At 31.3% G+C, this 14,245-nt stretch overlaps 3 protein-coding genes across 4 annotated transcripts; 2 read left to right on the top strand and 1 right to left on the bottom strand.

Moving 5' to 3' along the window:
- Positions 1-23: 23 nt before the first annotated feature.
- On the bottom strand, positions 24-7,149 carry LOC143365191 (putative cytosolic Fe-S cluster assembly factor GJ13047). Of its 2 annotated transcripts, none has more exons than XM_076805124.1 (8): positions 6,945-7,149; positions 3,714-3,785; positions 3,556-3,651; positions 3,318-3,473; positions 2,969-3,239; positions 1,932-2,180; positions 1,491-1,868; positions 24-684 (listed from the first exon to the last, which is right to left on the bottom strand). In XM_076805124.1, exons 1-8 carry the CDS (start codon positions 6,963-6,965, stop codon positions 443-445), a joined length of 1,485 nt encoding a protein of 494 aa, XP_076661239.1. In that variant the 5' UTR covers positions 6,966-7,149; the 3' UTR covers positions 24-442. The 2 variants fall into 2 exon arrangements, with proteins under 2 accessions (XP_076661239.1, XP_076661240.1); XM_076805125.1 differs by lacking the exon at positions 6,945-7,149 and adding an exon at positions 4,162-4,289 and having other exon boundaries at positions 137-684.
- Positions 4,704-6,051, top strand: LOC143362570 (dynein axonemal light chain 4). The gene is made up of 2 exons (XM_076802856.1): positions 4,704-4,880; positions 5,115-6,051. The coding sequence occupies exons 1-2, from the start codon at positions 4,821-4,823 to the stop codon at positions 5,361-5,363; spliced, it is 309 nt and encodes a 102-aa protein (XP_076658971.1). The 5' UTR covers positions 4,704-4,820; the 3' UTR covers positions 5,364-6,051.
- A 777-nt stretch (positions 7,150-7,926) lies between the features above and the next one.
- On the top strand, positions 7,927-11,182 carry LOC143365189 (putative peptidyl-prolyl cis-trans isomerase dodo). The gene is made up of 4 exons (XM_076805122.1): positions 7,927-8,044; positions 8,261-8,459; positions 8,799-9,011; positions 9,132-11,182. The coding sequence occupies exons 2-4, from the start codon at positions 8,405-8,407 to the stop codon at positions 9,350-9,352; spliced, it is 489 nt and encodes a 162-aa protein (XP_076661237.1). The 5' UTR covers positions 7,927-8,044; positions 8,261-8,404; the 3' UTR covers positions 9,353-11,182.
- Positions 11,183-14,245: the final 3,063 nt, after the last annotated feature.

Below are 14,245 nucleotides of genomic sequence, written 5' to 3'. Positions count from 1 at the left end.
ATCAATTGCAATAAACAGGAGCTAAATATGTAGAAGAGCTTTTTTTTAATCATTTCAATAACTAGGAAATCATGTGCTGTTATGCATAAAATCAGCAGTCTAGTAATCACTCTGTTACTTTTCTGTAACCTGTGTATTACATGTTGTGAAATGGTTTTACGCAATAATCCTATTCTTTATTTAATACAGCATTATGGATCATCAAATTACATTTCAACTTTAGTTCATATTTTTACATAATTATTTCTGAATAAATAAACAAATTTTTATTTTATAAACTATTTACAAATTTGATAATATACGTAAGGTTAAAGTACATTTATATATAAGTACATTTTATATCCCTTTACATATTATTACAAATATTACAATATTACAAAAGTTGTAAGTACTTCATCTTTATCAAACAAAGTAGCAGCAATGCAAAGTGTATTTACTGTAATTACCACTTTATTGCGAGTGCTGAATTCATTTTTTTAATTTCGTGGTATTGTGTATGAAAATATGCTAAAGCTTTGTCTGTATATTCTCCTTCTAACCAATTTTTATATAATTTTTTAACAATCTGATTTTGATCTGGATCACTTTGGGGAAGTTCGTGGTATAGAGAGTCTAATTTTAAAGCCAGTTCACGTGGTTGAATATTATTTAAGGGTCTAATCTGTGCTCCTCCATTAAGGCATCCTATTAATTAAATTGAAATTATTAATAATGTATCTTACCTTTCTAATAATATACAGTGCGTTCTGTTTAACTCTTTAACTCTAAACACTTGAATATCTTTAAAAATATGAATGATAAGAAAAAATATTTCAGATGACAGTTCTAGAATTTCAAAGGAGGCATACTCTTTTTTCAAGTTAAACTGGATGGACTATACTGGGTATCCCATGCAACTGGGACAGGCTGTACCTCCTGAATGGTTCGAAACTGTTATAGATAACAGTTAAATGGTATCAGATGGTTCATAATGTGTAAATAACTGTATGTACTTTTGTGCATCAATGCATCAGAAAAATGCAACAACTCCTTTTTTAAAAATGTAAGTCTATGTTTTTGACTTCATCGATTGGTACAGCTTTTCGTACTCTACATAAAAGTATTAACATACCTATGCCCTAAACTTATTCGTTAGAAAGTTATCGTAGCTAAAAGTTACAAATATTGTAACAGAGCATAGCGTAGGTACTTCAGAATACTTGCCGACAGACTGGAATAATTAAAAAAACTTTTAGCTATGATAGCTTCCTAATGAATAAGTTTAGGGTAAATACAATGTTACAAAATGTTCGATCTACATATTTCTCTTATTTCTGACCTTGTACGACCTTGGAGGTCATTATATTACATATGAATGAATTCGTCTTGATTCATGCTTTTATATGAGATTAAAAAACATATAGCATTCCAATTAAAAAACTATAGGTCATCTTCAGGGATACAGCCTTTTCCAGTTACATAGGACACCCTGTATACAAATAGAAACTTACCACAAGGACAAGCCATAACTTCAACATAATCATATGGGCATTTGTGCCGTTTTAACTTTTGTACCAGATTTTGTATGTTTCTAAATCCATTAACAATAGCAAATGTTAAGAGTGTTTTTCCATTCTTTTGAAATACCGCTTCTTGGAAGTCAGGGTTTCTGAGGCTTTTAAATTCAACATGTACATCATCTTCTTCGAATAAATGTTTCGCAGCATAACGGAAAATAAAATCTGCATAACCACCAGATCCAGAGCCATTATGACCATATAGATCATTTTTCATATTATTAATTTCTGATCCAAATGGCTTTTTAATTTCTCTTTCTTTGATTTCATTTAATGTCAAGTTGCAATCATTAAGCATTTGTTCTAGTTCAACTATTAAAATGGATATAAATGAGAATAACATAATATTACAAATATAAAATTCTGAATACATACTTGGAGTTATTACACAATCTACGTCTCTAGATTTTCTTTCCTGATTGTAGAAATCTTCTCTAGATGCCTCTAATTTTTTATCATAACAAGGCATTAGAGTTACATGATATACTTGTTCTGGTGGGAGATCCATAGTTTCAGCCAAATGATATTTAACTAATGATCCCATAATCTGCTGAGGAGATTTTGTTACACCGATGTATGGAAGTATGAAGTTGCCATGAGTCTTTTCAGCATAACACACCCAACCTATATTTACAGACATATACAGTGACTCACACTAATATTCGGACGCTCTTAAAAATCACATAACATTTTTCAATATTGGACTATACTACTTGAATTTTTTTAAGAAGTTAGCATAATTGGTTTCCTACACAACGTGAATAAAGTTTTTTACAAAAATTGCAATTGGTCGAAATTACAGAGAAAATACGAAAAGTTGTATTTTGCAACTTTTTTATGTGGACTTACATCGAAAATTTAGAAAGTACTACTTGTAGATCTGTATGAATTATACATATTCTGAGAATTTCATCAAAATCGGTCAATGTTGCAATGAGCTACAGATATTCCAAAATGATCGCATAAGGGCGAAATTCCCTGAGAAGGCTAAAATTCTGCGACTCTCACCCTTAAGCTTTCATCGTTCAACGTTTGTAGCTTATTGCAACGTTGACCGTTTTAGATGAAATATTCAGAATATGTATAATTGATACAAATTTACAAAACGTACATTTAAAATTTTTAATACAAGCCCGCATAAAAAAGTTGAAAAATACAACTTTCAGTACTTTCTCTGCAATTTCGACCAATTGTAATTTTATTCAAACATTCTTTTCACATTATGTAACAAACCAATTGTTCTAACTTCTAAAAAAAATTCAAGAAGTATAGTCCAATATTGACAAAGTTATGCGATTTTTAAGAGCATCCAAATATTAGTGGGAGTCACTGTATGCATAAACGCTTAAAATCACTGAATTTTTTAGAACATTAATGTTGTATTCTTTTTTTTTTAACACTACATAAATTACCTGGACAAGAAGACGATAACATTGGTAGCTGATCTTTCACACCTTCTTTAGTTGTCTTATAACGTTCTACAAATTCTTTGGCTGACTCTAGAAGAGCAAAATCATCAGCAGCAGTCATATCTAAAACTGAATCTGCCCCTAATTGGTAAAAGTAACCAGCAAGTTTGTGTACTGCTTCTTCTGATTTAAGATTATAACGTTCTGCTATGGATAAAACAGCTTGTACAGATAGACTGACTACTATGTATATTGAACATGTGCCATTTCCACTCTGCAAAATACATGTAATACATATTGCGTTTGATTTTTACATAATAAGATATGATTTCGTCGCTCTAATAATTCTTACCTGGCACTGAGACACTTTTTCTCTAAACACTCGCAACAGTTCTTCTTGGCTTTGTTGTGTTACTAGCACACTCTCTGCAGACGTAATACAGCCACTACACGCTAAACAATCAGCAAGAGTGATTTCAACTTTCTGTAATTTTTCAGGTTGCCCAATCTAGTAACGACAGTACAAATACAATAATTTGAGACTATGTAACAATACTTTTACATGCGTATAATAAAATTAAGTAATATACTTCATTTAACACTGAAGGTATACCATCTTCCTCTATTTTTATTTTAGCTCCAGTTTTCCTCTTCGAGGCTTGAATTTCAATAGGCTTAATACATTCCTTATAACAGGATAGAAATGATATGTAACAATATATCTATGTAAGAAAATGAAAATAATTACCTGTGATGGAGTGATAAAATCATCCAAGTTTGTTAATTGTAAAGCTCCACTGAATCGGGATGTCATTTTCATCTAAAAATAGTATTTATCTATCATATTGATATATTAGAAATATTTTTAACAGTTTTTCTAGAAAAAGATGTAAATTTAAGAGTCTACAATTGTACACATTCATTAAATAACCTATACATTTGTCAAAAGTGTTTATGTAGTAATTCATTGATATATTTTCCATTATTTCGATAATTCTCATCAGAAATTATTCATTTTATTTATTTCTTTGAACTTTAAATAACCTATACATTTGTCAAAAGTGTTTATGTAGTAATTCATTGATATATTTTCCATTATTTCGATAATTCTCATCAGAAATTATTCATTTTATTTATTTCTTTGAACAAAAGTGTGCACTAATTATACTGTTATATGCATTAGTTAAAATTCTTACGAATTTTCAAATTATTTGAATTCAATTGCTATCGTTCGTGATAGACGATATAATCTCACTTATAATCGCTATTGAATCACTATATATGTTAAACAACATTTTGTTAGACATACCCACGTGTTTGAAATTTAAATGCCAAGGTGGGAATTTCAAGTTGAGAATTTCAACTTCAATATAACAAAAAATGAAATGCTTAAATAATTACCGTAAAATATATATTTAATATTTAAATTATTGTAATCTGAAAGAAATAAAAATGTATGAAAGCGAGATATATTTTCAATATTTTGTTTTATAAATACTAATCATAGAATAAAAGATTTCTATTACTATATTTGTAATGATTAATAAGTACAAGTATTTATAGTTAAAATAAAAGTATACTTATTTGACAAATAAGTATGCAAATATATATGTTCCACATATAATTAACTAAATATTTTCTAGATAATGGTGCAATTGTAAAATATGTTTTTGACAATAAATACATATACATACATAATTCGATTAATGAAACCCCTAAGAGTAGGCCACAATTTGAGAACCGCTGTCATAGGGGTTGAGGGGTAAATGTGCGCCTGGAAGATGGCAAATTCTACTTTGTCTCCCAAATCGGAGCAGTATCTTCTTTAATATTTATGAAACTTTAACTTACAAAAATGACTGAAGTGAAGAAAGATGACGTTGTCAAAATTCTGCATACGTATCCTCTTTGCAGAGTAAGTAAAACCTAGCGTAAATTAATGATATTGCAAAAAACTTTGAAAAGAAAGAAGTCCTATTGTTGTAATTAGGGTTTGATCAATAGAATTCGTTCCGTGAAAAACAATTTTAGAACTTTTTATATCTGCTGTGGTATTACTGTTATGCGATTATTTAGTAATATATGTTTGAAGTATTATCAAAAGGTTACTATTTCAAAGAAATTAAATTAAGAATTGTTATACTTGCAGAAATGTGATATGCCCGATGAAATGAAACAGGAAGCAATGGAGTTATGCGTTACTGCAGCGGAAAAATATGCGTATAATTACGAAAGTGTTTCCCGTATGATCAAAGAAACGATGGATAAAAAGTTCGGAGCGTCGTGGCACACGGTTGTAGGCGAGGGCTATGGATTTGAAATAACTTATCAGCTAAAGCACTTATTATACATGTATTGCGCTGGAAATTTAGCAATATGCATATGGAAATCGGCATAGAAAATTTACAAATTTTGCAAAACTTTATTAATGTGCAAACAAACGTACAAATTGTATCGTAATAACTAAAAAATATATATATATATTAACTTTATATAGAACAATTTATTCTGGAATTAATAGATAAAAAAAGCTGTATAAACAGATTTACTAAAACGAACAATGTACGTATGTATTTACAAATTCATAGAAACAACATCGAAAGTTATTATACAAGTACATCTGTCTATATATATATATATTTATATACACATACTTTAACTGTTCTTGCAAATAAGAACCAATAAGAAAATATTTATAATTTTTCTACCAATTGAAAAGTATATTTACATGTAAGCAAAGGAAATGTTCATTTTATCTTATAAAATTTTTTAAATATTGAATGTTTAACTACTATACTCAATATTGATTATTATTATATACAATTGTTTAATTTTTGTATGCATTGATATATTGTTTATTTTATATTTTTTTGTGCAATTCAAATTAATTATTATAAATACAATATTCATAACTTAACTCGAGACCTTTATTGTCCCAATGTTATTTAATATTAATTAGAGAAAATGTGACTTATTGTGTATACATAATGCAATGTCAAAGTATTAGTATTGTTATGCATCTTTACATGCACACTTGTGTGTAATCTATATATGCATACACTATTTATAAATTTATAATTTATTATGACTTACATAATTTAATATTTTATATTTATTTATTAATTTATGTACAATTGTTTAGTAATGTTGTTAAATGTATAAAATATAAGTTATAATGCATAAATAATGAAAAGTATTATTATTACATGTTCCTTCATAGTATTTTAATAGCATTAAAATATTGCTGTAAGAGTAATATTAAACAATGGTTCCATACTATTTACTCACAATCAGTACTTATGGCATAAATTTTCTCATCAGTACTATACAAAGCACTGTGCAACAAAATTAAAGAGAAAAAACAATGTGGAGTCTACTAAGTAATATACAACTTAATTTTATAATGAAGTGTACTATAGTAATAATTTGACTAAATATTTATACAGTACTCAACGCATTTCATGCTATGTAAATATTTAACAAGTATTGTAAGATCTAGTTGAGGATGAATGTTTTGCACATATCCTTTTGATCTAGCATGCCTAGATCGAAAACTTAATTTTCTCTATTGGTATGAAGGATGAACGAAAGTTTTGATATTTTTTTAAATGGCACTATGTATTTTTAATCTCATTATTTGATAGCTAATGCCGAAACGAGTTCAACGACCTAGGACACTATGATCATGAAATGATCTTGAGTTCAGAAATCTGAGTTCCATTACATGTATTACATATTAGTTTATCAAAACACAAAAATTTTTGTGAGTAGGGTTTAAGAAAAATGACCGAGGATAGACAATTTTATCATAAAGTATTATTCACTGACATGGCTTCATTTTCAAACCATGAAAAAATAAATTTAAGAAATATACATTATTGGAACAACAATAATCCGCTCTGGTTACGAGAAATTGATAAGCAACGGCCATGGACGATCAACGTATGGTGCGGAATAGTAAACAATAAAATAATAAGACCTTTCTTTCTGCCCAGTACATTAAACACAGCCAGATATGTCACATTTCTAGAAAATTCTTTGCCGGCTCTCTTAGAAGATGTTTCCTTAGATATTCGTACCAGCATGTGGTTCCAACACGATGGCTGCCCAGCTTATGCTTCACGAGCTGCGAAAGAGTTCTTAAATAATAAATTCTCAAATTGTTGGATCAGATGTGGAGGAGAAGTTCTGTGACCAGCTCGATCACCAAATCTTACTCCCCTTGATTACTTTTTGTGGGGTAAGTTAAGAAATGATGTTTATAGAGAACCAGCTACATACAGTGCTTGAAATCATGCAACAAAAAATTATTCACTTCTGTGCAACTATCTCATCTGAAACAGTCCAAGGTGCAATTGAAAGTCTTAGCAAACGTTTTCATGCATGTATAACAGCCGAAGGTCACCACTTTGAACAGTTAATAAAATAAAAGTTGCATTTAAATTTGATGTCATTTTATTTTAATTTCTGCACTCAAGATCATTTCAAGGTCATTATCATTAGGTTGAGAGGGCCAAGTTCCAAGAACCCATCTGACATGTTTACTGCTTGCAGCTGACATTCCTTTCCGTTATCTTCCCTACTCGAGTGACGCTAAATCTAGTTGTCGTGTTTCGCTTATACTTGGTTTCAAGGAGATTACAATAAAAAGGATTCCTATAGTGATTACTAAGATGGCGACGATTTCGATCACAGAAATTCAAATACGCGCGGCACTGTGACTATAGTAATTACTAAGATGGCCACAGCAACGAGGTATAGGATCCTTATACTTCGTCTGTGATAACGATGATCTCGATTAGGGCGACATCACACAGGCACCCGAACCTGCCAAAATCCGAAATCCTACCATACGACTACGTAACAGAAGAATAGGTAATCCCTGGAAGGAATCTTAGAATTTCAAATTTCGCTTTTATTTCTGTTGGTTATACTGCAAGAGTTACAGCGCTATCGTACGTAAGTTCGCGCTGTCGTACGATACTTCCAAAATTTGTTCACTAGAGGGTCACGAACTCAAACCTGTTTCAACTTGTTCTTCATTGTTCTTCAGTAGTAATTTATAAGGAAGCTTTTAGGGTAAGAACATGTAAAATGAATTAAGCGTTTAAATATGTACAGAATATGTATCCCATAGTAGATGTCTTTAAGCTTAATTTTACCATGTGATTTTATTGATTTAGTTAGATCATAAACGAGATTCAAATGTTTTTTATTGTTTTCATATGTTCAATATATTTCGCAACTTTGGATTTTGTGTTTAAGATTGGTTTTTGAACTTTTGAACTGTTCTAGTTCTATTTCTCACTGAAACGGAGTAGTCATTTTCGATAACGTTGCTTAAACTGAACGCACTCGAATTTAGTAGATAACTAGATGCAGTGAAAACGTGTTCGCTATGTTTGACATGAGTCAGGAGTAGAAAAATATTGGATAACAATGGCGGACGAAGAACTACCAGCGGGTTGGGAAAAACGCTTGAGTAGATCTACCGGTACGTCAATTTATTAATAGTATTTGACAAACCACATAGAAATGTATTTTTCACCATTTATTTATTTAATCAATAATTAATTTATTCAGAGATTTATGTTATTTTGCTATAGAGACGGTAGTATGAGGTATACAGCCGGCATTTTTTCGAATAACTAACATTAATCTTATTAAATTAAAAATACAATTGCGAAGAAACTATAGTTTTGTAATTGTTATATTCTAAGCTACATAAAGATGTTATAAATTTTCATATCCTAATATGTTTTATTACAAGATATGTCACATAGATTTGGTGTTGTACATTGTGTATTTATAATATAAAATAATTCCTTCACAGGGCAGCATTATTATTTAAATATTTATACAAAGGAAAGTCAATGGGATAGGCCAGATAAACCTGCAGATCCATCTGGAAGTAACAAAGGAGATGGCCCAGAAGAGGTTCAATGTTCTCATTTGTTGGTAAAACATTCAGGGTCTAGAAGACCCTCCTCGTGGCGAGAAGAAAATATTACACGATCAAAGGAAGAAGCTTTAGAGCTTATTAAATGTGAGTTCCTGGCATAAAAGATTGACTATCAGTTTATTTTTTCATTGTAACCTGTACTTCAGATTTCAGTTAATTTTATTTTCATTCAATAAATTAATATAATTGGTTTTACACACTTAGCTTACAGAGAACAGATTGTATCTGGAAAAGCAACATTTGGAGAACTTGCTTCAAAGTATAGCGACTGTAGTTCTGCTAAGCGAGGTGGAGATTTGGGACCATTTAGTCGAGGGGCTATGCAAAAGCCATTTGAACAAGCAGCATTTGCCCTCAAAGTTGGCGAATTATCATCTCCCGTGCATACAGACAGTGGTATTCATATTATCCAACGAACAGCATAAAGAAGATTAATCTCAAATAAAATATTCAATCTTTTGAAAAACAGTTGCCTCAGTTTTGCCAATAATATATGTTTAACTAAAGGGGCAATTTTGGATACCTGTCTTAAGCATCAAGCACATTTACTCATACAGTGACAGAATTCTTTTTTGTGTGAACAACACACACAAACATTCTAATATTTCAGCATTGAGTGTTATATTTGTGTCTTCCAGTGATCCAAGCAGACATGATTTATCGAAGATTATTAATGTTTCCTTCATGACAAAAAAAGCAGCAAAATCAATTTCCAAAAAGTAAATTAACATAAAATAGACAAGATATGCATGATTTAATGAAGTTCTCTATTTTTATCTGCTGCCTTTACATTCCTTAAGTATTAGATTAATTTTATTAACTTGACATGTCAATTTAACTGTCTCTAGAAAAAATTTGTATAAGTCCTACATAGAAGCAGAAAAGAAATTGAATTGAAATTATTGTATACTTTTTTAACATATATTTTGTTCAATTAAGTTGGAACAGTTAATTAATAAAAAGTGTAAATGTATAAATATGTACAATTATGAACATGTTGCTCAACTGCTAGCAGATATTCACATTATTGTTTTATCATTATGTTTGTGATTTATTTTACAACTGGAAACATTACATATTTAGACACAATGGGGGAGATATGTAATTTTCACTTATACTTCACTATTGTGAACTTGTATTCAAACATGCAGAAAACTAAATCCATTTTTTCATAAATATCTCCTATCCTGTTTTAAGCCTTCCCTAAATTTAAATAAGATTCCGTTATGGACAAAATGCAATGCAGAACCTTACTATAATAACTGACTGAAACAATCTTCATTTTTCTAGTCTATTATCTGTATTCAACAATTATTAATTGTTTCTAGAGACTGTGAACACTTGTGCAACACATTCTACTTATTATTATATTTAAGTACGTGTTATAATTGTATGAAATATTTCTTACAATCTAGCTTGTGATGAATATTATTTAATCAGTGTCTATGTATTGTTGAAACAATTTGTTCCTGAAAAAAAATAAGAAAGAGAAATATGACACGACGCATTTATCCGGGTTAGAGAATAAATATGTTTCAATGTCATTAATATATATATGTTGGTTTGTTAGGAGTTCGACACCTTGTAATTGCTAAGTTAACATTGCCGTCTTCTCGACGATGATAGTCGTGATAAGTGCATTAATCTAGAAAAAAATGCTGTATTCAAATAACAAGCGGTGAGCAATGAAATATATGCAAGAAACAAATTGCATTGTATTTTTTCTATCTTATGTGTAGTGCACCAATAAGTAATCCACAATTTTTAATTTAATATATATTTAAAATTATATCTTTCTGACCGTTTACTATAAGACAATGTACGCTTTTCTTTTCTCTATAAATAATTGTAAACATAGAAAAAAAAATATCGATTAGAATTGATGTCTTTGAAAGAAACCAGGTTATTGGTATATTAATGCACAAAAAAATGTCAATGCAAATGTTCTATACACTTTGAATAGTCTTTTGTGTACGTAATTTTTTTATTACTTACTAAATGTATCAACGGTATTTATTTTAAAACTTAAAATTTCCTTTACAATCATTTTTTATTCAGTTAATAGTGTTGAAATAAAAATATGTTGAATTTTTTCCTGTGATAAGAATGGTAGAAGATGCTAGAGAACAATTGGATACGTTTTCGATTTCTTTAAAAATAAATATTAATTTCACAAAAGAGTCGATAATTAATTACTAATGACATAGCATTTCAGTACAATAAATGAAAACACTTGTGCAAAGCACCTCATTTTATCTATTGTGTAAAATAACTTGGTAGAACTTCTGTTTAGGGGACTCAACTCCGATGACCTTGACCTTGAAATTGTTGTCGAAGTCAATGTTCTGAATAACTTTTCCATACATACCTGCCAGACATCTATAGTTTCCGAGATGTCTGCGAAAATATATTGGACACTATATGTATATGGTATTTTGAATGATTTTGATAGGTCTGTATTCGTTCGTATTAGGCTTTAATTGGTAGACGAGAATGGGGTGCAATGGGAGAGACGTGAACGGTTCTGCACCTACGTTTTTGCTTTTTAATACACGATTTGTAGTTCTGAGACTGCGTCAGTTTTGAAAGTTAACCCGGATGTTCATGTTACCTCGAATCACTAATATTGAATTAAAGGTACAATAAAAGTAGATAGTTATAATTTAAGAATATATTCATTTAATCCAAACTTAACTCAGACCATTCGCCATCAATAAATTTTTACACCTTGGACATAGTATGTCTATACAAATGGCTTTCTTTTCGCACAAAAAATTCAATAATAAGTCAGAATTATGTGTTGTATGAAGAAAATCGTGAAAATGCATTTTCAGACAAAACCTTTCTATTGTTTATTACAGAACTGCGTGATACACTGATTATTCGATCGATAACATACTTGATCGAGGAAATCAAAACAGAACACTGAATTTTATTAGATTTGATTTTTTGTATTTATGGCAAAAATGGGCAAATGCAATTCAAAAGAGTACAAAGATTTCAAGAATTTAAGGATATCAATGTATTGTTTTCAGCTTTTTGAAAAGTAAGTTCTGCTTTGCACCAGTTCCTTAATTGCAACCGATGTAGACAATTTTTATTTTGCATAAAAATATCTGCAGTCTATTCATCAACGTATTAAGAAATAAGGGCGTAGGTGGAGCAGGGCCAACATTATGTCTCTCCCTTTACAACCCATTCTTAAGACGAACCTATTAAAAAGATTCTAAAGCAGTCTGACAGGTGCAGGGATTCTATAGAGAAATGCCGATAAGAACATTGACCTTGATAATATATTTCAAGGTCAAGGTCTTCGGAGCTGAGTACCTACGATATCTGCTTCGGCAGATTTGATTCCTTTATTAAAATGTAAACACCAAACCTGCCCTGGCACTTTTTGCGTATCCCACCAATTTGGGGCTGATAGCTAGAGGGTTAATGCAGAGACTCTGGGCACCCTGGACCACTCATTATTTATACATACTGTCCTAGAACCAAAGGAAATCCGTCATTCAATCAATTCCCTCTCAGCTGTGAACCCCACACCGAAACTTCGCTTGTAGTTGTTAATGCAGAGGCTCTGCGCACCCTGGAACTACGCATTATTTATATATAGCGTCCTAGAACCGAAGGAAATCCGTCATTCAATCACTTCCCTCTCAGTTGGGAACCCCACGACGAAACTTGTTCTAAATCATTATGTAATCATTGGTGCGAGGCGTATATTCGCATACGCGAGGGGTCGAATTATGATTGGCATAATGTACCAGAGGACGTTGCATATCCACAACGTTGTACATGTGTTAAATATAAACGATTATCATGGTTCAGTAGGTCAGCTTAAAGGTGACAAGCCTGTACCACATTCTTTCTAGATCACTTTCTTTCCATAAAGCAACCTATCAGACGGTTCTCGATAGAAACGCAACGCGAAGAAACGAACGACATTGAACGTCTACGGGGCGAATCATTTTCTTTCTCATTTGTTACATTTACGAATTTATCCGTCGCGTGCACATCGCCATTGCGACTCGTCATCTCAACAAACCATGTAATCATTTCATGTGATCATTTTTACAAATTGATTACGATCTCCGGACTAGGCTGATTCTCAAACACGCGATTTTCGAATGATCTCGCGGTTTGAATTAGATTCGTGGTTTATACTTCCGGTTACGCTGTAGATAAAAAGAACTCCGCAGAGATTGAAAACACAGGGTGATTCAGCTAAGTGTACCACCTATAAATTACATGTAAATTGTTTGGAACGTGAAAAATTGGTTCAAAATTAGTTTTTTTGTTTCAAAAGTAACATTACAGTGTAATAATGAGTTTTTTTTCTATTTTGCATTTTTATCGAGATACAAAGGTCATCTTGAGTTTCTTTGCTGTGAAAGATAAATTTTAATGTTGTGGTTGAGGAGGGAATCGAACTTTGAATAAAAAACTATAAGGCGGTATATGGGATGAAAAATTAAAATAGTTACTGAGATGTTGTCTATAAATGATTTTTTATATGCAAGTACATATGTGATGCTCAAGATGTTCTCCGTTACAATTGATATGTGTACTTGCGTATTCTAACGATAAGTGCAGGTGATACACACGAATGAGAAACACGCAAGTGTTTCTTAAGATAACAGGGTGCCCCATTTGAAGTTTCGCACGTAATGGTTTCCCAAACTATAGCTTCTTGCGAAAGATACTTCAAATATAACTTACTCTGTTTCGGGGTTAGACATCTCGTAGTGGTCACATGTGAGATGCATCTCTATTGTGACCTCTACAGTGACCTCTGTTTTTTTATACGGCACTGTACGTTTTTACTTAGGTAAGCGTGTAGCCTATCCCGAGACGAGTTCATTGACCTATAACACTTTCGTCTTCCAAGGTCATTTATAGGGGCTAGAGGCTATAGGGGCACTCTGTATACAGGGTGTCCCACGAAATAGTTTTCACGATATTTATGTACTTGCGATAATCTGACAAAAAATATTTTCAACAAAAGTTGATCAGTTTTCGATTGGCTATATATTGCAATAAAAAAGTTGGAAAAACATTTTTTTTATAGTATTGTCAAGGCCACCTTCATTTTTTTAAATGGCACTTTGTATTTTTGACTTAACAGTATTATAGCCCGTTTCAAGACGAATTCAACGACCCAATATACCATGACCTTGGGATGACCTTGAAGGCGATACTAAACTTTTTCGGACCATAACTTTTTATAAACGGCGAGTCCCAACTAAAACCTTCAGAACGTTACTCAGGGTGATGACCTTGAGAACATATTAAAAAATGATCGAAATCGGAGGTGA

Source organism: Halictus rubicundus, chromosome 2 (assembly GCF_050948215.1).
Source record: "Halictus rubicundus isolate RS-2024b chromosome 2, iyHalRubi1_principal, whole genome shotgun sequence".
Taxonomy (NCBI): domain Eukaryota; kingdom Metazoa; phylum Arthropoda; class Insecta; order Hymenoptera; family Halictidae; genus Halictus; species Halictus rubicundus.
Note: the sequence above shows the minus strand (reverse complement) of the source record. Positions and strands in the feature narration are given on the sequence as shown.